General features: G+C 41.5%; 1 protein-coding gene across 6 annotated transcripts in view; it reads right to left on the bottom strand.

The window, feature by feature from the left end:
* CAMK2D (calcium/calmodulin dependent protein kinase II delta) overlaps nt 1–23,729 on the bottom strand; it is a 158,043-nt gene that overhangs the window by 85,207 nt on the left and 49,107 nt on the right. For 5 of the 6 annotated variants that reach the window (XM_075150292.1, XM_075150294.1, XM_075150295.1 and 2 more), the window contains exon 4: nt 11,453–11,512. In XM_075150292.1, coding sequence (XP_075006393.1) covers nt 11,453–11,512 — 60 coding nt within the window. Of the gene's footprint in view, nt 1–10,731; nt 10,838–10,924; nt 10,969–11,452; nt 11,513–23,729 lie in introns of all 6 variants that reach the window. The other variant, XM_075150291.1, reaches the window with a different exon arrangement.

Here is a 23,729-nt window from a genome sequence, read left to right as displayed (position 1 = left end):
CTCTTCTGCAGCATCTTGCCCAGGAAAGCATCCTGAGAGCAGGCTAATGCGATGCTCAGATCTAAAACTACGAGCACGAAAACAGACCGTACCCTGAACTACATCGTATCTTGTGATTACTTTTTTATTTCAATCCAGTCTAAGCACTTATTAGGACAGCTTAATTTGTTGCTAGCTATTATTTCCCTCAGGTGTTCTCCAGCAGACGGCCACCACGATGCTTAGGGGGCTACGGGTGGCACCTAAGAAGGGAAGGCTGGAACCCGTCTTGCTCCTGCCTCCAGCGGGGAGGCCGTGGAGATGGCAGAGAGAGTCTTCTCCAGGGCGCAAATGGCAAGACCAGAGGCAGCAGATGCATGCTGGAGTATGGAAAATCCCAGCTAGGCATAAAGACACTTTATTTATTTATGCTGACAGGAAGGTGGTCAAACACTGGAGCGGGGCCCGGAGTGGCTGTGCAACCTCCTGCCCTGGAGATTCTCCAAACTCAGCAGGACAGGCCCCGAGTAACCTAATTTTACTGGACACGGCTATAGCCGGGGGTTGGGACTGGATGACCTCCAGAGACGCCTTCCAACCCGCATGATTCCATGATTTACAATGCTTTTTTTCAGGGGGCAGGGTATGTAAGGAAAGCAAGACGTCTGGGCAGACGGGAGTAGCCCCGAGGACTGCCCCTCCTAATGAGCCGCCTGGGTTAGTATCGTCCTTGGAAGAGAAGCAAAGACATTCCTAAGCTCCACAGCGAGCTCCCAAAGCGCCGCTCCTGATTTATGACGGCTTAAGTCCAAACATGATCCGTGGTCCAAAGTCAGGAGACCTTCCTTTCGCCTCTCGCCGCTCCAGCTTTCCCCCATTCCCTCACTCAAGCGCCTCCTCCTCCCCGCCGGTCGTGCCACCCTTCCTCCTCTCCCCCTCTCCGAATTTATCCCTTTCTGCATGTCACAGGGAACTGAAGTTGAGGCAGCGGAGAAGAGGGGTACGGCTGGGACAAACAGCCAAAGACTTTCTCCTTGGAGACCCCCTTCCAGAAGCAGGCACCGATTCCTCCCCCCAGCCTCCCTGCCGGTAAGGTGACGGCCCACCCTCCCCGGGCTAGGGTGCCAAATGCTCCAAAATGGGCAGATTTAGGCTGCTTGGGAAACGCTGCCCGAATGATAATTCTCTATTTTCTCTTGGGAAAGGGAACAGGCCGAGACAAAAGCGTCCCGCAGAGCGGGTTCAGCCCGCAGCCACAAATGGCGAGGCTGGAGCTGGGTTTATAGTGGAAACCGCCCGACAACAATTTTACCACCCATACCGGAGTTGCGCTAATGCCATCCAAACAGTGACATCCATCCACACTACCGAATATACTGTAACCTTTTTTCAGTTTGGGTTTGGTTTTGGTTTTGTTTCCCCAACTCAAGTAAGAGGTTCACAATATTTTTTCCCAGCATTTGGGTATCGATCCAAGAACCAGTGCAGAATTCACTTATTAAAACCATCGACAACGTTGTCTGTACAAAGCAAAGGGAACAGAACTTACAATATCCCCTAAAAATGCTCGAAAAATGTCTGTGCTAGCTTTACTGAAAGAAAAAGCTTACTTTAGCTTAAGTAATAGAGATCTATGTTTTTGGAGGAAAGGGTCCAGAGGAAAATTACATATTTGTGGTTTAGCTGGGAGTCACAATGTCTATCCGTATGCATAACACGTGGTTGCAGATTCATAACAAACAAAGCTTTCAAACAAAAAAAATGTAAGTTCTCAAAGATCCGTCTCGTGTGTGTAGAAAGAGAGCAATTCATTTTAATCTAGCTTATTTATACGGTTCTTGAAGTCAGCAATGCAATTACGAAACTCTTCCTTCCAGAAACCCTATATAGAAAGTAAAACGGAGCAAGAGATCAAAATACAAATGGGAAGTGTGGCAGCCATCCCAGTACTCGCCCCCTGCAGCAGGTTCCTCAAGAGAGACGTTGAAATTCCACTTCCCCTTTCTGTGGATTACTCTAATTTACATTTAAAATGATTGGCTACACAAGCGTAACTGACTTTATGGGAAGAAAAAATGTTTAGAAGGATCTGGAAACACTACGCAAAGGATTTTCATGCACTTAAGAAAACGTACAAAACCAGCTATAAGCAGGCAAGGAAAATCCTTCAAGGTCTGGTTCACACTAGATTTATACTTTATCATTACCTATTTTGGTGCCAATTAGGCATATACTTTCTGAGGCAAAAAATGACAAAATTTGTGGCAAATCTTAGTGAAACCTCATTTCCCCGGTATATTATGGATGTTGCTACAGTTATCAGGGATATTACAACCAGCAATGCTTCACTTGAGCTAGAATAATCCTGTCCTCCATTGAAAGGAAAGAGAATTAACCTAGTGTGGCAAAGAGTAGTGTCATCGTCTATACTAAAAGACATTTTTATGCTCCACAGTAACCCAGAAGAGTAAAACCTAAAGATTCAATGCCACTCTTACCAGAATAAAAGGATTACGCTGTAACGGAAACAGAGGCAAAAGCTTTAACACCTAATAAAGCTGCCTTCACACTTCTTTGCTTTCGCACGCAGACAGACCACATTATCTGACACTTGATACATTACATGGTGAAAATTACTGACACGTTGATTAGCACCAAACAACTTACAGTATTTTAACTATAGGGTTTTTTTTTATATTTCACTCACTGTTAGGGCTGCCAATAGCTCTACAGAAAGCCCTTTCCCCACCAAATTCTTACAACATCGTAAGTGAAAACTTTCAGTCTCTTCATCTTAAACATCAACCACGCATTCACAATAATTTCACCAAATTAAAAGAAATCAAATGCATAGTAATAACAAAAACTGCTGAGAGTGAGACGGACTGCAGAAAAGTCAGCTGCCACAAAACCCACGATGCCCTCCTTGTGCGTTCTTGCCTGGCTCAGTCTCGTTACAGTACATTTAATTTTACAAATAGCTACTACAAAACCAACTTCTGTATTCTGTTGTTGCACTTCACTATTCAGCTACAGGCTGTAGCCACAGCTGAGTTTAAACACTGAATCTGTTATTTTATAATACTCATTAAATTTTACATGAAGTATGAAATCATGTTATATCACTGGTTTATTTGGTTTCTTGATGTTTTATTTTAATTCTCTCAAGGACTACGGTTCACTTTATTCATCACGGAAATTGTAAATTGAGTTAATTCAATAGAATGGACGAGATTTAAAATTGTTGAAATGATCAGCTGATCTAAGCAATAAAAATAATTAAAGCAAGCAAGGTCTTCTACATGCATCAATCCCACAGAGTTCTGGTTTCTCTATGAGGTAAACAAAAGCTTTTTTTAATATATATATAAAAAAACTATATATATATGTATTTATATACATAGATGTAGTTAATATATTCCTGAGGACCGTGTTTATTGAGCATAAATGTATATAGTTGAGGATTTGTTGGATTTTCACTGCATCAGGAAAGAACTGTGTTATTACCTTTTAAGTCTGTATCAAAATATTTTTGATGTAAAGAGTAAAACCTGAAATTAAGCTCAGAAAAAATATTGTGCTAAAGAACTACATCCCCCAAACCTGAACAGGCCTGATTTTTATTCCATATTGGGTTTATACAGTAACTTAACTAATGCCAGCTGACCTACTCCCGATTTTGCCACGAGTCAAAAGAAGTTCAGAAAGCATTTACTAAATCCACATTTGCTGTATATTAATAGTGTTTCTCTTCAGATTCTTGTGAATTTATGTGAAGTCCCATGCAAAATCTCGGCGAATATAAAACATAAAGAACACATTGTCTTGCATGAAGGACACAGAAAACTCACATATCTTTAATTATCCTCTGTCCAAAAAGGGCAAGACAACAGGAAGTTTCTTATTTTCCCCCCCAACATGAAGGATTTAATGACTTCTCTGCTCATGATTTGTGTTACTGTGGGGAGAGATGAGAAAACCCCCAAATGCAGGCTTTTCCTCCTTTCCTTCAGGCATAAGGGTACGCTCCTGAGTAAGCGAGCTGAACACCAGCATGAAGAGTTTGATGAGGAGCAGTGCCAAGTCCGGGTGCTATCAATTTCCTCAGCGGTTTATGAGAAGTTCCCAGCTCAAAGCATGGAAACCAGAGCAGATTGCAAATAGACACCAACACATTTATGAAATCAGTTTCGTGATTTGTCCTTTTTCCTGGTGTCCCAGACTGTCCTGCATCTAGCCTCCTCGTGACCTGCTGCAAAGCCACCCTTCCTTGGAAGGATGCTGCTCCATATGCCCATATGCTGGTCCACCTATAGTTCTTCGTGGAAGACAGACTTTTCTGCCCTCCAAAGCACGGCAATTCACGCGAGTCGGCAATGCCACAGCTCCAGCCCGACCGAGGCTACGCAAGCAGATCTGCACAAACCTGGCTCAGGCCGATTAGAGCTGACATGGCACCGTTTCTGCTTGGCAGTCCTACTTACCTCTAAATACCCTGACTTACAAAGCCATTCAGGGACAAGCTGTCCTGTTGCCAAAAGGAGTTCATTTATCACCTGAAGGGCTGCCACATGTCAAAATGTAAAATCTGCTGTGGCCTTTCGGGAGGGGATGAAGATTCGTCAGAGGCTGATGCAGTTGGCTAATGGATCCTGTCTGCTTGCCATATCTTATACGCCACCCATAAAGCAAAGGGAGGAGGCGGCAGCAGGCAGGGAACGATCTGCTGTAATGAAACCAGGCATGTTAGCGCTGCCGTGTGAAAACCAGGAGATTCTGGTTATTTACATGACCCTACTACACTGCACATAGCATTTCTGCTGCGTACAGCTTTTGACAAGTGGGAATGTAAAGATGGCAGAAGCCCTTCGAGTAGCTACAGACAGAGAGAGTGTCACTCTGATTTAGAAAAACACTACCCAAACTCAGCACAAACCCCGCAAGAGCAAACTCAACCTGGAAAAAAAACCCACATTATTATCAGGTTTGACTCAGCTGTTTTCCAGATTGGGTCAGGACTTGCATCATCAGGCTTTTCCATCTGTTGGGACCTCGTAAACCAAAATTACCAAAGCGGGCTCTAAATCAACATCAAAAGTAATAATAAGATGGTGCAACAGTGTTACACCATCAAAAATATGTGGATTGCTAGACTAGAAATCAGAGTGCCCTAAAGTTAAAAAAGGACCGAGAAATCGAAGTTTACCAAAAGAAGATAAAGGCCAGAAAACGGGACAATGACAGTGGATTTCTTGGTGAAGAGACGATTATTTTCCTTACAAATTTTCTTTCCAAATTTCTAAATTAAAAAATTGGAAGCACTAGTACACGTAACAGCTGTGAAAGTAATAGTTACACAAGATGACAAATCCTTCATGCGTATTTGTTCAGTAAAGGAGGTAAGCTTTTATATAACTTGATGTGTAATCTTACAAAGAAAAAGCACTAGGTTCTCCAAACAGTAAGGCTTAACCTACATTTACATCTTGCATTTTAAACTCTATTATGTTAGCAAGCTGTAGTAAGTAAAAAAGAAATCCTATAGGCACCGATGTTGTTACAGTCATTTCATCATGGTGAGAACCCGAGAAATACAGCAATGCTGAAAATCAGACAAATGTACAAACTACTGCAGCACAAACTGTTGGACCTCCGTTACTAAAGGAACCTGAGCTATGTTTGCCCAGAAATTTCCGACCACAATATAACAGAGCAGCAGGTCAGATTACTCAAGAAACGCTGGAAAAGGAGAAAATACCAGTATTGCCAAAAACTGATCAGGAAGAAAGGACTCTGAGCCTCCACGAGGTTTTCTCTCAAGGCCTGAAAGTTCAGCTAATGGATTTAGCATCATTTTAATTCTCACACAAAATTCAGCGGGGCTCGCTTTCTACTACAATTACTGTGATACAAAGAACTGAGGCGAGAAGAGGCAGAGATCACAACATCAGAAATGAGTATTGCTAAAGGAATAATCGTAGGTGAAAAGGAGGAGGAAACCCTGTATTTTTTAAACAAACCTTCATATATACATTACTTAAGTGGGAAATGGAGGTTTGAAAAAGGAGAACAGGAAATACTATTTCTGATCCACTTTCCTTTTAGGCATTTTTCCTACACCGTTCATTAGGCATCATGACTACATAGCTGGATAGAGAAGAAGAAAACATGGATTTCTTCAAATAAAAAGAAAAAGAATAAAATAAAGAGAAGCTGAAAAATTAACTGCATTATTTATATGCAGAGCAGTGCCTGGACAGAGATATTCCCGGAGCTATACTTGTACATGAAGTGAAAACATCTTCTTGGAGGAAGATTTCCTTGGCAATTCTGTGTTGGATATAAACATAACCAGTAAGGACTGTCCAGCTTCCTAAGCACTACAGAAACAGAATCATTACCTTTCAGTCTTTCTTCAACAATATTCAGCTTCCCAAAAGTAATGGCCTGTACATAGTTCTGAATACCAGGAGTATATACATCTTCAGTAACAGACTGTTCTTAGTATAAAGCTTAAAAAAACCTCCACGCTTCAAGTCAGAAAACATCATACCCCTAAGTTATTCTCATACTTTCACTGCCAAAAAACTAACTCCTATGTTTAACTTCATCACTATAGTCATGTTTCTTTTTGCCTTTTTCTTGATAAATAACATTTTCTGGTTATCTTGGTAGACCTCCTCAAATCACCCCCATTACCTAGATCACACCTATTGACACGTGGATGTCAAAGCTCAGCACAGTACTGTAGAAGTGACTTCTGCTGGCCGATACAAAATAAATACTATTTTCCTCTTTCTGACTGTTACTCCCATGCATCTGAGAATGGTCTTTCCCCTGGGTGTTTCAGCATCCCAATGAGATTTGTGTTCAAGAAGTTATTTCCTGTTATCACAGGCTTTTCAAAGTCACTCTTTTGCAAGATGCAGGCACTCCTCTTTTAAGACTGATGTACATTCTTTGTTCTCAGATATGTGAGCCCACATCTGTTGGCTGTAAGGCTCCTTAGTCCCACCATATCAAACTGATACCACTTCAATTTTTTTCTTTAAATCTGTTGATAAAAATACTGAATGAGACTTCCTTAGAACTCTGCCACAGATAATCCCATCATATGAGAACTACCGTCTTACAGTTTTATCTGTTTTCCTAATATCCCTAATAAAGAATATGCTGATTTTCAGTAGTATAAAAATTAGCACATAATACAGTGGTAGAACAAATGCCTTACAGAAGGCAGTTGACGCTAGTAGCTAGATTCATGACTTCATTGAAAGGGTATCGAGTGCACTTGGCAAGATCTGTTTCTGAAAAAAAAAAACCAAACCAAAAAAACCCACCAAAACATTTGCTGCATCTAAAGAGCCGTTTTCAAATGACCGTATGCTCCTATAGGCTTAGTTATGCATAAATATATGTATCCATATCAAGCAACACAACATCTGTGTATTAAAATGAATTATCATAGATTTCTGCAATTTGTAAGGATTTGGCAGTGCCAGATAGCTGGATTTTGATTTAGTCAGCTTCTCCTCCCAACACTTGTCTGCTGAGAATAATCATCAGTGATTTAAATTTTCATACATGAATTCAGAACTTGGTATCTCACCCTAGTGCAACACCATTCTTTCAGTAGAAATGCCTAATAAGAATTAAGCTCCCTCAATACGTACTTAAATACTTTATTTGTGAACATTTGGTAGAGATGTTCATTCCTGAAATAATTATCTGATGTCATAAATACTTCCAAAAAGGCAGCAGAAAATACAGTTGTTTCCTCTCAGATTTTTGTGTTTAACATTTTACAATGACTACTTGGGACAGATTCAAATCAAGAACTGAAATGAAAATATTTTCATGTGTGTCTCCTTAATTTCCAAATTTCAGAGTTTTATCCTTTTGAAAGAAAGCATTCTGATTTAGTCTTCTATTTTTTCCCCATATGCTGTGCTTTTCCAAATCTTTTGTTCAAATTCTACATTTAAAAAAAAAATTAACACACTCGTGTCCAATTTTAAGACTCCTCTGCCAATATCAGAGGAACTTCTGAAGTTTAGTGCATATGAATACAGACTAAAATTGAAAGCCTTTTTAAAATGTCATCCTAAGATTTCCTAACTGCATCATGGCACTCATTAAATAAAACCACCATCAAATCAGGTATGTTATATCATGGATATAACAATGGTATTGTTGGGAAGCTAAAAATAGGTATGTCGATTGTTAAGAAGTTTAGTCCTGCATTCTTTCTTATCCTGATGAAATAACTAAATACTAAGTATTTTTCTAGGTAGGTGCTAACTGGACACCTACCTTGGAAATACAAAACCAGTGATCTGTAAAAGTTTTCGATAATTCTCTATTTTCTCTGGAAAGATAATTGGAAAATACTTCCAGTGGTTTAAAATCTTTTTAAACTCTGTTTCTCTAAAGAAAAAAAATCTTGCTCATATGAAAACTACAACGTGTTTACTTACAGGCTGAAATCTAAAAATGTGATTCACCACACCTGTGCTGCTTTACCCTGACTGGAAGGAAAGTATGAAAAAGGGTTTTTCACCCTAAAGTATCTGGTACAGTCTTAAGACTTGAAAGATAATTAACCAAAGAGACCAAGCAACACTCTAAAAAGGAGTGCTATTATATATGTATTATTTTAGAAATAAAGTTAACCTGAAACTGACACCTTTCCTTAAGTCACTTTTAGAAGGGAGATTTAATCAAGCTAACTAGGTAGAATAAGGACGAATAAGCCCGAAAGAGAAAGGATTACTGAATTTTAACTTCAGAAATCTGCCGCCCTGCAACAAATGTGTAATTCAAAAAGACAAGCAACTAAGAAATACTACATTGGAGGAAAATAAAGAAAACCACTGAGATCATCTTTGAGAAACTGCCCAATCAATTAAACTAGATCTCTGCTTTCCTATAGAGATCGCATTTGAAAAATTATTTTCTATAATTTTTTTCTTAACTTTCATAAATTACACATACTTAGTGTTAACATGACAAGTTCCTTTTCAAAAAAATCTTTTATTTTCTGGGCTGTTAGAAATCAATTTGTGGCAGTAAATTTAGGAGAAAATATAGATGAAGAGAAAAGCGTGAGTTTTATATTCATGGACTTGCTAAGATTTTTAAACAGGCATACCCTTTGTCATATACATAGCGCAAGTAAAACTGGTTTACAAGGGTTAATCCTTCCCATTTTGAGACATATAAAGCACACTATACCCTCTGCTGTTACAGCTGAGTTACCTCGCTCCGTATACTTCCTTTTTCACTATTAGTGCTTTCTAGAGTGATGCAGTATTATTACCCTGGGCTGACGCTGGGGTTAAGCCGCAGCTGGCTGAGGGCTCGGCTGCAGGGGAAGGGGCGAGGGCAAACCCCCGCTGCAGCCCCGCAGCCCCCGGCGCAGCCCCGGGCCGAGGGGAGGGCAGGGTGGCCCAGCGGGCGACTGGACAGCCAGCTCAGCACCCAGACACGGACCTCTGCAGCCCAGCAGCTTAGCGATAGGGCTTCAGGTGCCTGAGAGTATTGCTTTTGAAAAGAGTTACCTTTCTGAGTTTACAAAAATGGTTTCTCGTTTTCAGACCACATTTATGATCTTCCTCCAAGAGAGAAACCAGATACAAAGCGGCCTTCACTCCAGCAATTATGCAAACAAGGAACTAGCGTAACTACACGAATTGGAAGAGGTTTTTTCGGGCAGATACACAGGCTGGCAGAACAGCTGACAGTAGAAACTGAACGAGGACAGAATATAATGCCTGCTGCCAAACCCTGGCGCGTTAGCGCCGAGTCGTGAAAATCTCCTCTCAGACAGATCTAGAACGCGGCATCTTTTCTGAAACAGGAGCGGAAGAACTTGCCTATAATCCTTTGACTGCACCTTGGTGCGGGGAGCGACGGGTGGAATTTGTGCCGACTTACAGAACCCTACCTGCCTGCCGCCAACGCCGTCATCGCCCGTTTGCGTTTCCAGTCACGCGTTCACAAACGCCAACGCTGTACGTGGAATAGCTGGCCGGCCACAGCATCTGACTACAGCCTGACATTGGTTCCAAGCTACTCAAGAAACTGAAGACCTGCGTTTGCATGAAATCAACTTAGACATTTGTTTCAACTCAGTTCTGTGCGCTTCAGCTCTTCCACTTCATCAGTTTATTATTGTTTTTTACTCATCTTCCCTGGCTTGTTCAGACTCACAAATATACTCCAGTCGCAGCAAGGCTCAGGGAGATGACTCCAGAGTCAGACTAGCACCAGACGTGTAACCGCTGCTTTCCACCGAGGAGCGGCACCTCCTCCCCGCAACGAGTTGTACGTTCCTTTGTCTTGCATCACTTCACAATGCAAAAATTTTGGCTGGGATAAAATAACGCAGATAACACTACTCTTCCTCTTTAACCAAATTTGCATGTGAAACCTCTTAGCTTTTGAGCTGCGTAAGAGAGCTTTTTCAGAGATTTGACATTTCATTTTGAACTGTGGTATGTTTGTTTTCAATTTATGATTATTATTAAAAGGAAGGAGCTGATTCTTTCCCAGGCATGAAACAATTACATTCGTCTAAAAATGTCATGAAGACCAGTATTTGTTAGTTAAAAATGAAAAGGAGAAAAACTAACCAGACGGAAGAGCAAGCAGACTGCTAAGTGCTTTTGGAGAACCAAGCATACGTGTTTATTTAAAACATTCAGTGAGATTATTAAATAGTTTTTCTGACCACAGCTTTTAAGAACGTACATGGGGACAGAGGAACAGGACGGACAGGAAGATCCCACCCTTCCGCAGAACTCTCAGGTACAGCAAATATTCTTGAGAGAGATACCCTCGGCATATAATTCAGTGTCTGAAAAACCCAGATACAACTCTTTAAAGACCTGTTTCTACTGTTTCTAAAGCAAGGAAACAGACACACCCCACCCCCCCAAAATACCTTTTTTTGCTTTCCATCAATGCTTGAGTAGAAAACATACAGTTCTGGAAATAAAAGGAGCAGAGCTTTCTGCATCTACCTACCTTTTCTGCGGAAGAACAGAATCTCAAACACAAAATAAAACAGGATAAAACAAGCATCTCAGTAAAAACAACACTAACTCTCATTTTGCAACATACGCTGTTAGATGACATTCTTCAGCAGGTCTCAAAAAGTCATGAGCAGCACTGGAAATAACTCCTCCTACACACGGCTCAAAAAAACCCCAAACACCTGGCATCAACTGCTCATTGATGGCAGAGCAATAGCTCAGAGATGAGAACAGTACACGTTGCTTTAGGTGATCTGTTGGGATATTACATCCCATAGTAGAATTAGAAACGAGCACCACATTATGAAGAAATAGTCTTGCCTGGAGATATTTCCACTTGACTTCTCTATTGAGCTGCTATTTGTATTTGTTGTTTTGTATTTTCCCTCAATTTTCTACACTGCTCTCTACTGTGTAAAGCAATTAAATGTTCCTACCAATATTGGGATGCTTCAAGAGGCGACAGATTCTAGCTTCTCTTTCCAGTTTCTGGTGATCTGCAACAAAGGAAAGCAAAACAGTTGCTTTTAGCGTGAAGATTAACACAGTTCAGTGTATTTGCTTTACAGAAGCAAAAAAAAATACATAATCTGATGTGGTCTTTAAAAAATACCTCCCTTATTTAGATCCGTTAAGATTTTACATTCAAACTGTTTGTAATATTGAATCAGGTTACTGCATCCAAGCACTTCTTTGATGGACTACCACAGGCAGTCCCATTACAAAAATCAAGCTGCCGATTTATTGGGGAGAACAGGAAATATTCATGCCATGACCTATAATTACCAGGCAATAAACCACGTTACAACATTAATCAAAATAAGGACAACCTGAACCCCTAGCCTTGCCTTAAATCCTACCCGGTAACTGCGTTAACGATACCTAGCGCACCAGGTACACCGCTCGACGCGCGGCAGCCGCCCGACAGAGCGCCAGCGCTCCTGCCGCCACGTGCTCCCGCCGCAGTAGGATGCTACAGGCACTTCCAGTAACTAATGACCAGCAGTTATTATTTTCCCAGCAGGGCTAATCTCTCTCTCAGGCTGATTATTCATTAACCTGAAGATACCCTGAACGCGTAGGTCCAGGTGCACCATCTGTTGGCTCCCCCTTTCCCGGCCATTTGATTCTTTTTAACCTTCGGGTAGAGCAGCAGGCTGTAGGTCTGAACTTATACACCACCGAGCCCTAATGACACTTCTGGAGATAAAATACTACCACTTGCCTCAAACTCCATTTCACTTAAGCTGGTTTTTTTATGTAGCACGCTTTTATAGTATTTGCTCCAAATACCACCATTTATAGTACTACTTCTGCTGCATTTTGGTTAACAGTAAGTAATACAGTACTTGTTTTATATAATACATACGAGAGTGTTGGGGCGGTGCATAAATTATTTATACTGGAAATACCTGAAGGTCTACAGGTATGTTAAAATGTCTAGTGTCAGGCAGTATAAAACACACACAGGTAACTCGGGCAATAAAATACATAATTTGGAGATAACAAAAATAGCCAGCTATAAAAAAATTGCCTGCTGTAATCCCGTAATTCCAACAGACTTCTAGTGCATTTATTCTCACTTTCTGCAGCATAATTTCTATGGCTGCTAAGAATACTAAGCCTTTGTCAAGAGGCAGAAAAGCAGCACAGATTCAATTTTATAACATTAGCTAAAAATAATTTTTCAAAATTAGAAGAGAAGTAAACTGTAAAATGTTCTTGGAGATGAGGCTTTTCTGCTATTATTTTAACTAGCTCCAATCTGATATCCAAGGATATTACAATAACCAATCCTTCATAGGGACTCAAACTTCAAATGTCCCACAAGTAATTTGGGTTGCGTTATCTCCGCAACCCTGGTTATCTGCGTTATGTTTGAAAACACTCCTAACGATGGAAAGGGGAAATTCTTAACTGTCCTCCCACCCCCCAAAACAGTAGTCCACACAGTTTTGAGTTGAATAACCAGCATTTAGAGAATAGAACAAGTTTAATCTACAAAAGAGTATTAGGCATCAAAATACTACAGCAAGAATGAAGAAGTCACCTGTTTTTGTAATGCAGCTCTTACAGATCGGTGTTTCAAACTTGCTGCAACTGGTCTGTCACGGTACCTGTTCTCTCTCATAATACCATCAGGGTAATTAGGTTATCTTTCCAAGCCACTACATCATATACCAGTTTGCCATCAGAGTCTATTGGACCAGAGTCAGACCAGGGTTCAAGAAAAAACACACCAGAAACCCCCTCCTCTTCGGTGCCCGAAATCAGTGGCGTGATCCTGACATCCTCCTTTTAGCTGGTGCCCAGCTCTGGGTCTGAAACGTTCAGACCCAGCTCCTTCAGGCCAACCTCACACCAGCCTGGGCGAAGCCAGACGACGATCAAATCATGATAAAGTGCGCACTGATGCAGTAGTAGAGATTAGGGCAAGCACACGCAGTTCTGCTGCTCTAGCAAGTCTCTCTATAATAAAGGGAAAAAACAGTCGCAACGCAAAATGTCAGCCTCTTACAGGCAGAATTATTTAAAAAAAGAAAAAAAACAAAACATAGCAAATATACTCACTTGGAAAAATCCAAGTATTTGGTTTCTTCACTGCAAATCTAACTTAATATGGTGACAAAAAAAAAAGTATCCATTTATTAGAAAAACAAGCGCTATCCTGCAACGTGTTTGAAATAATGAAGCCAGAGTAATAACTTTTGAAGGCAAATAACACACAGCATAAGCATGTTTAAATCTCAGTTAATTAGAAGGGAGCTCTTCTGTACATTTTCCCCTGTTAGGGATGCTATTCTCATATTTTTTGCGTACTAAAAATACACAAATAAAACACATAAAAAGCTAGCTGTTTTCATTCAAATCATACCAATGAAGACATAATTTTTAATACAATATTCTTTGCTAAAAAGTTTCCAAGACTTTGAACCCCAACAGACATCTACAGCATAACTCAGTTTGTTTTCTCTACAATAACTGTAGTCTTTTAAATAAAGTATGCGAACATTAAATTACAAGATTTACGTGACGCAACTGCAACAAGCATCACAAATTTCCCAAAATACTAACTTTGGAAAATACAACTGTTTGGAATATAAAAAATACGCTACAATTGAAATACGGTGCTTTAACCCTTAAATAAAATCATCCTGTGTCGCAATAATTACACGGTAAGGTTAGTTCTGAAAATACTAAGAAATTAACACGTTTAGAAAAAGTTGCTATGGATGACAACTCTTAGAGTCAATAATTTAGCATCAGATGTCAAAAGAAAATTAAAAAGCTCAATCCTTACTGCAAAGTGTCCAGGTAGTTAGATATGTATGTTTAAAAAAACTGTAACAGATTTAAAATAAAATATAAAAAGCAAACTCCATTTTTAAAATAATTAGCACTTCAAGTTTGTAAAACACTTTTTAAATCTGGAGGAAAAAACAAGAAAGAAAACCTCATTATTTTTTCTACAATTTGTACTTCCCAGTATTTTCAGTCAACTTTAACAATAAGAACAATTGAATCAATTCTACATGTGTTAACAGTCCGGATTATTTTTGTACTCTTTTAAGAAGTAAGCAGTCTTCTGCCCAGAGGTGCAGTTCTCGAGCTAGTCACCACTTGCCAACTGAACCATCATAATTCTCCGTGAGGCCTCAGAGCCTACGCCACTTGCATGAGAAAATTTGTCAGCTTCACCCTCTTCTGTGTTTACTTTATTGTTAATTTTAAAAAAAAAAAGTTATTTTAAATTTCAGTAGTTCAAAATATAAAAACATATTTTAAAAACCTGCAAGATAAGCTCAAAGTTCTTTTATAAACTTAAACTCTTCCACTGAGATTTTATATTAAGATTTTTAAATTCAGTTGCAGCAGGTTTGAAACCCAAGCACAGACATATACAGTTACAGCACCTTCATGCCCACCAGCGTTGGCTGTAACTTAATCGTGGGTTGACCAATTGCCATATTACACACAGCACACAGGGAGATGACCTGAAATGCAAACTAAACTAAGCTTGTTTTAGAAGAAAGATGGAAATACGATCAGTGTCTCAGGGGGGAAAAAAAAAAAAGAATCAAGGGACTATTGGTCGTTTGGCACAAGATGTCTCTGTGTGGTGCACTTTAAAAGGCTATTCTGTACTACCTCAATCTATATTTACAGAATTAGCCAGCATAGCTAGAAACCTGGAAGGTGTCCGAGAGTCTTCTATGAAGTGGTAAATACATCCTCTGTCGACTCTTCAGGAATAACACAGATATAATAAAGCACTTCATCTCCGACTTCGAATATAAAGTATAAACACTTGAAATTTCTTTGCTATTAATTGCTATACCACAGCTTCTGAACTGACACCGTATATGATTAATTTCTCACATACACTAAACCTTTTCATGGGTCGTTTAACTGTTACCGTACTACACCAGAGAGCACGCTGAACGCACGGGGAGCAGGCGGGTACCGCCTGGGCCAGGCAGTCTAGAGTGTGAATGATAGGCTAAATTATTACTGCATGATTTAAGAACAATAACTGTATCGATTAAAAAAGCACGCCGGATATTTTTGTAACTCACAATAAAAACATCTTGCTCAGATATGCTGCTGGATGCACTGCGATATATGAAGGTTACATCATCGTGATCGTTATTATCATTGACTGCATAATATTCCCAGATTTTCACCCCAAACTTAACTGGCATATTGACTGGTGCCAATTAGGTGGTATGTAGCGTCACATAAATTATAATAATGAGCTCTCTGCATTTACCTCATTTAGTTGCTTGTATCAGAGTAGTTGTTATTATACCCGTTATAAAAGGAAACGCTAAGTGAATGGAGATACCTCACACCATACACATTGTGCCACAAGGCAGCAGAAAGAGCATTAAATACTCCTTGAACCAGGGATTTAAGTGGACGTTAAGGTCCAGAAGATGACAGCTGCACTTCCAAAGAAATGAAGTAATCCTCGGTGTTGTTAGAGGAGTGTCAGAAACCTTCTGAGTAAGTCTGCAGTATGTAGGTTTTTGTGGGGGGAACCAAATGCAAATTTAACCTCGTGGGGTACCCAAGAAGACGACTCGCCTTGAAAGCCTGCATGTTTCTTCTACGTGTTTCAGGAAATACTGTGTTCCTTCCTTCCTCCACTCAGCTTATCTACAAGTACATCCAACTGCAAATGCTGTACATAAATATCTATTTCTGTTACCCTGTTTTCAGCCAGGTTTCAATTACTGATGATCTGAATGTGAATGTCAAAGGGCGGGTCAAACCAAAATACCTCGAGCGCTCAGCTCCCAAACATCTGAGGCGCAAGAAGGTGTGTGCCGCTGCACCGAGGGTTGGTTAGCAAAGTCGTGTCCTGCCACGACGAGTACAGCCAGAGAAATTACCTAGCAGGCGGCAAAATCCCACGAATCCTGAGAAAGCTTGTGATAGCGTCTAGCATGAAACATTTATGGTACAACGGTATCAGAGGAAAAGCTCTAGAAAAAATAAATTCAGTAATAGGTCACAAAAAGTTAATTCCTCTCATTTTTGACAGTGTATAATTCATCAGCTAAAACTGTGTTCAGCTGTCAGCATGAAAAGGGAAAAATGATTATCAGTAAAAGGAAGTTAAGCTTTAAAGCTAAACATATAATAAAAAGGGAACACACAAGTACATTTATATACTTGCTTCCTTTGCTCTCATTTAATTACCTATACTCGATTACAAAAAGGTCCCCTACACTCTCTACGTAAGAAACTGCAAGGAAATTAAATGAAAAATACAAATAAGCAGCTCAAAAAGCAGCAAAGCGAATGCAGAAGGAGGAATGCTCTATAAATTCTAGATTATTTTATGAAAGCAAGTCTCCATTTGTGAACAATGGCATCTATCACAGCAACAGCTAGTTATCAAGATTGGAAAAAGATTACTGCCTGCGAAACACTGATACAATCAGAAAGAAGGTGCCAATGAGAATAATACAGTTTTATTAATGGAAAAAACCTTGCAGCCAGCTTCAAACAACTTTAATGTGACACGTAGCCAAGAAAAAGAAAAAAGAAAAAAAAAGATCTAATGCACTGAACCATGAAAAATTCAGCCTTTACAATAACTAATGAAATTCTGTGAAACCTGAAACAAACAGAATACGGATATGTAAAATTTGGGGTACTGACAGACTGTATGAATGTAAAGACTTGAACTAATCCTAATTCGATATTCTAACAGACCAAAATCTCATACTACAATTTATGACGCCTACCATCAGAAAATTACACTGTCTGTATAGAGATTATATTAGGTAGGCAAATAAAGTAACAGATCAAGTGGTATTAAAATTAACTTTATTACAAAAACTCATATACATAGACTATACCTATTTCTTGGATTAAGTCATAATATATTTTATAATTAAAAAGGGAGATAATTAATGTCTTCAGCATAAATCTCTTCTACTATAGTGTCATGATTCTTAATCCGAAGTGGTGATCCTGCATGACCACCCAAATTGAGCTTATCACCGTGGCAGAAATGTCTACCGCTCCCCACCTATCAACATAGGTATCTAAAAATCAAACTTCTCCAAAGCAAAGCCTCTTTCTAACAATAATCTGTAGTAACTTTTGTGGTTTTCCTGTTGTTATTATTAGAGCTTGCAGTCCACAGCCAACAATGTACGTGCATCTCCCCGTGTGCTGGTTTTGGCTGGGATAGAGTTAATTTTCTTCACAGTAGCCGGTATGGGGCTGTGGTTTGGATTTGGGCTGGAAACAGCATTGATAACCCAGGGATGTTTTCGTTACTGCTGAGCAGGGCTTACACAGAGTCACGGCCTTTTCTGCCTCTCACCCCACCCCACCAGCGAGGAGGCTGGGGGGGCACAAGGAGTTGGGAGGAGACACAGCCGGGACAGCTGACCCCAACTGACCAAAGGGACATTCCATACCATATGATGTCATGCTCAGCACGTAAAGCTGGGGGAAGAAGAAGGAAGGGGGGGGACGTTCGGAATGATGGCGTTTGTCTTCCCAAGTCACCATTAGGCATGATGGAGCCCTTCTGTCCTGGAGATGGCTGAACACCTGCCTGCCCATGGGAAGGAGTGAATGGATTCCTTGTTTTGCCTTGCTTGCTTTCCCTATTAAACTGTCTTTATCTCAGCCCATGAGTTTTCTCATTTTTACCCTTCTGATTCCCTCCCCCATCCCACCGGGGGGGAGTGAGCGAGTGGCTGCGTGGTGCCTGGCTGCTGGCTGGGGTTAAACCACGACAGTCCTTTTTGGTGCCCAACGTGGGGCTCAAAGAGTTCGAGATAACGACAGGTTTGATTGGAATGTGCTAGATGGAATTTATAGCTGTTAGTGCTGTTTAGCTATTAATCGGCAGGCTCCTGTGCTCACCACAGGGCTTGCTTGCCTTACTGTGTATTAGAGTCTAGTGCTCGTTAGTGGCTGCTTTTTGCTTTCGCTGCTGGCTGTGCTGCTGATCACCTCACTGCGCTGTGCCTGGGAACAGTTTGATAACAGCACTGGTAATGCGCCTGGGCTGGCAGACGGCCAGGACATCGCTGTGGTTTCTGTCCTGCTGTACTGGGTAGGCTGGAACTCCAGTCTGAACTCTAGTCGAAGGGACTGGGACCTGTGGATGAGTCCACGCAGGAGCAGTACACTCCAAAGCATCTGTGGCCATGGATAAGTCCACACCAGAGCAGGTACATCTCAAAGAGTCTGTGGCTGTGGTTATGTCCGTGCCGTAGCAGGTATACCTCTGAAGGATTGTGGCCCACGGATAAGTCCACGCTGGAGAAGATGCACCTCGAAGCATCCTCGTGGCTGTGGAGAAGTCCATCTGCAGCAGGTATACCTTGAAGCATCAGTGGCTGTGCATGAGGCCATGCTGGAGCACCTCAAAGCGTGCGGCCGTGGATAAGCCCATGACAGAGCAGAGACACCCCTGGAGGGATTGCAGCCATGGGTAAGGCCATATTGGAGCAGGTTCATTCCTGAAGGAACTGTGGCTGTGGGTAAGGCCACGCTGGAGCAGGTCCATCTCTGAAGGCATTGTGGCCCACGGAGAAGGCCACGCTGGAACAGGTGCACCTCAAAGCGACTGTGGCTGTGGATAAGTCTATGCCGCAGCAGGTACACCCCTGGAGAGACTGTGGCTCACAGATAAGGCTCCCCTTGGAGCAGGTACACCCCTAAGGGACTGCAGTCTGTGGGTAAGTCCAAGCTGGAGCAAGAGCAAGGGGAGGAGTTCATTGCCATGTTAAACGCTATGGTCTGGTCCAAAGGGACCAGGGGTAGAGACTGTAATGGAAATACCTTTAAATCATTGTAACCCATGATTGGAGTTGCATGTTATGGGAATTACTGTATGTCATGGTTTAATTTGGCAGGCAGCCAAATACCACGCAGCCGCTCGCTCACTCCCCCTGTCCCCCCCAGTGGGACAGGGAGAGAATCGGAAGGGTGAGAATGAGAAAAACTCGTGGGTTGAGATAGACAGTTTAATAGAACAGAAAAGGGAAAATAATAATAATAACGATAGAATATACAAAATGAGTGATGCACAAAGCAATTGCTCACCCCCCGCGCTGACCGATAACCAAGTAGCCATCGCTACTTCCTGGATCACGCCTACCATTCATGTCCTGAGCATGACGTCACATGGTATGGAATACTCCATTGGCCAGCTGGGCTGGCTGTCCTGATTACGTTCCCTCCCATCTTGTGTACCTAGCTCAGTCAGTAGGCACGGGAGCTGTCCTTGGACTAGGAGGGCACTTAGCAACAACTGAAAACATCAGTGTGTTATCAACATTCTCCTCATACTGAATCCAAAACACAGCACTAGGAAGAAATTTAACCCTATCCTAGCCAAAACGAGGACACTATAGCAGAAACCACCTGAACCAATGGAGGACAAGCCTTACAAGAAGCGGTGCAAGTGCAGCAGTGACCCGACCCGACCTGGCTTTGATGCCCAATAACTCCAAGCAAGACACCATCTCTCCTGTCCTGCGTGACCACCATAACAGATGGAGCCTAAAGTCATGGACTGAAGAAACTCAATGGACATTTTGTGGACATTCTGGACACTTTGTGGACATTTTACAAGGGCGGTCCATAGACTAAAGGAGTGATATCTGTGTATTGTATCAAAGTATGGGAAGGGTGGGGTGGTTAATGAGGATGTATTGGATAGTATGGGACCTGAGCATGACATAAATGGTATGGAATAAGTGGCGGAGAATGTGCTGGTTTTGGCTGGGATAGAGTTAATTTTCTTCACAGTAGCTGGTATGGGGCTATGTTTTGGATTTGAGCTGGAAACAGTGCTGATAACACAGGGATGTTTTGTTATTGCTGAGCAGTGCTGACACAGAGTCAAGGCCTTTTCTGCTCCTCACCCCACCCCACCAGCGAGGGTGGTGCTTAGCTGTCAACTGGGGTTAAACCACAAGGCCCCAGTGCTAACTTTTATAGCTTAGCCCCTTTCATTGTCTGTACATTTCTTTTTTTCCCCAATATTGACTGGATATATTATTACTCAGTTTGAGATGATGTATGCTTTCTCACAAACCTTGCTTAATCTTTCTGAGGATGGTCGCTACAAGCTGCTTCCTATTCTGTGCAATACAGTTCCACACTTTTCAGGTTTTTTTCCATGTTTTTCTTTAGACAGCTGAATGAAGAGAAAACAAGGAGCTATAAGTCCCAAAAGACTCTTCCGATTGCACCGCAGCATACCTTAAAGCCTACCCCAGACCATCTTGGCCCTGTTACATTCTCCTATGGAAATCAGAAGACAACTGCAGAAATTCTGACAACAGGATGCGCTGCACACACAGCTGTACTTCTTTCTAGTATTAGTATTATTTTGACTAAAGACGATTTTCTTTTGCTCCTTGTTCCTCCTTCACAAAAAAACAAAGCTCCTATTAAAAGGAAACCTCGTGATGCATTAAAATCGCTCTCTTGGTGCTTTTTTGTTTCTGTTAGAATTAAAACTTTACTGTCGCAGAACGTGAGCTCTGGGCACCTAAAATCTCACCAGAATAAGCTCTTGTATCTTAACAATAGAGATCAAGAGACTATTCCCTGAGAGAAAAGGTGTTTAAGGTCTTTGAACTGATAGCAAACCAAGCTTCAGAGAGCTCTGAGCCTGCTGAGGAGACGAAGCCCTTTGCTAGAAACTTAAGCCTTGCTCCGCATCATTTCTAGGCAGTTCAGTTGTCAGGTAGGACCTAACCACCCAACCTTTTAGCAGTTTCTGGGCTGTGCAAAGACACACCTAACACCTGGTAACACTTAGGCAGGTAGCTGTTGAATGGGAATTTTCCTGGGCACAACATAGGTGCGAGGCACTTGGGGGCTGCTTACACCCTGTGTCAGATCTGACCCTTGCTCACCACATGCAGGACATTTGTATGATCAAGGGTTTAGACCTGAAAACTTAGCGGGTCTGTGAATGTTTCACTGAGGAGCAAAACCTTTTCTTTGTGCTCCTCTCTATCATAGGAGCGCCAGATTTTTTTTAACCTGTATGAGGAAGGGAGGCACGTAAGTGGGCTGCGACCCTACCGACTTGCGCAGTGCGTAGTCATTCACATACTTTCCAAGCCACGCAACAAGGACACAGCTCTGAAGGTCTCCCACCCCAGACCGCAAGCACATCTAGAGCTGCTATAGACTTTCAGGCCAGGACCTCTCCTGTTTTGCACGGGTTCCCCTGTATTCTTATTTTTTATTGAGTCATTTAAAAGAATGTATCTTCCCCAAGTAGCAGTTCTGGGGCCAGTTCCCAGGCTGCGCTGACGCCATTAAGCGCCAAGAAAAGGGAGACTTGCAGCAATACTGCCCTCTTCCCACGGCAGCGGCAGAGCCTGGCCGTCCATGGGAACGGGAGGCAGACCACGCTTCCCGACAGGAACACAGGTTGTCCAAACAAACTTTCCCCTCTCACTTTTGAGGAACAAAATGGACTGGCTGGAACCAGTCTATGGATGATGTTGCTACAATGCAGTGGCACAGATGAAGTTAATCAGCTCTCCCTTGACAAATGTGTGCTGCATGTAGCAAAAATACATAAAATTGCAATGTTAATATTACAATAAACCCTTCCATGTGTGCAGATTCTAGGCCAAAAAACCACAGAGCTGCAAAATTTTCTGTGGGGAATAAAAAAAAAAAGCATCAAAGAAATCTTACCTTACAGTACAACCAAAATGTTAAATGTGATGCCTGGGTGACCTGAAACAGCAGCCATATTCTTTCTACACGTTTTTCCCTGGCAGTCATGCAAACCAACTCTTTGTAGCTCAGTGGGGGAGACACACAGGTTAACAGAGCAATACAACTTCCCCCACCACCATCCTGATTTTGTCAACTTCTCTGACAACTATAAGGAGAGAATACAATGAAGTATTCTAGGTATCATGGAATGTAAATATTTGTGGTTTAAGAGTATATTGTGTAAGAGGAATGGTGTAACAGTAACGCCTTGAGTCTAGGAATGTGGTTTATACACAACCTACTGCATCAAATAGATTTTTTAAGCGCTCTCTGAGGAAGTATTAAGGCTCTGGAAGCAGTCCAGTTCCATTCCTTAGAACTGATCATTTCTGTAAGTTGAAGTCATTAGTGGGGACCAACAATATTACTAAGCCCCTGACTGAGCTGGTTCTTATGAAAGATAATTTACAGACCTTTAGCACTTTGCAACCTAGTCATTTCCAGCCTATGTGAGAAAACAAGAACCACATTTATTCATATAACGGTACATCACACAGCCCTTTGAATTTTCCATTACTGACTTCGTGCTACAGAAATGCTCACAGATAAACCTTCCTTACTCCCTCACTATTCTTAAAGAAGGTAAATGCTAAGGAACAGAGTCCTTCATTTCCCAAAAGCACTTTTTCAAAATAAATGCTCTAGCATTCACTACCCGCTCCTGGGGAAACTTTTGAAAACACAGTCTTTACTTATTCCTCTCTTTCTAGTATTTATAGCTAAGAAAGCGGGACATTCTTGTAATAAACGATTAAGACACTAAGAGTACTCATCTGACCCACCCCTCCTAATGTTTCCTGAACAGGAGCACGCACCAGGTGTTCATTGTTATACAGACGTCTTTTCCATGGATACCCGGGTCCGTAATGGATAAAGGTATGCAACAACAATAGCAGAGCCAATTCTTTTATTAGGCCATTGGCCAAAAGCATCAACAGACCAGAAATCAGGGCACAGAGTGTGCCTCCAGTTACTTCTGGGGCTATGTTCGCATACGCACTTCTATTCAATCAGTCTTCTGAATATCAAGGAAAAGCAAAATATATTAATCCAAGATGCTTTGTAAAATAATGAATAAAACGCACACCTGTTGATCTTCAAATTCTGCCCCAGGGCATTAAGAAAACAAAAGGCACATTCGTGCTCAGCTGTGAAGGCCACCAACAGCAGCAGTTTTCAGTTGGCTAATGTTCCTGTAGGGCTTTCTTCCACTTCCCACCCACTTTCTAAGTTAATATTTTGGCGTTCATAGTATGCGTGAATTTGGTCAACAGACACAGAGACTTCATTCCTACCCAAGAAGCACAGATTAGAGTCAGAGATGGTACGAGTGTCTTCAGGCCACTTTATCAAGACACTTTAGCCCTGATTTCTATGACAACTATGACCAAAAAAAGTGCATGATATTCCTGCGTTTCTTCT

The sequence above is a fragment of the Calonectris borealis genome, chromosome 4, assembly GCF_964195595.1.
Source record: "Calonectris borealis chromosome 4, bCalBor7.hap1.2, whole genome shotgun sequence".
In the NCBI taxonomy this organism is placed as follows: domain Eukaryota; kingdom Metazoa; phylum Chordata; class Aves; order Procellariiformes; family Procellariidae; genus Calonectris; species Calonectris borealis.
Note: the sequence above shows the minus strand (reverse complement) of the source record. Positions and strands in the feature narration are given on the sequence as shown.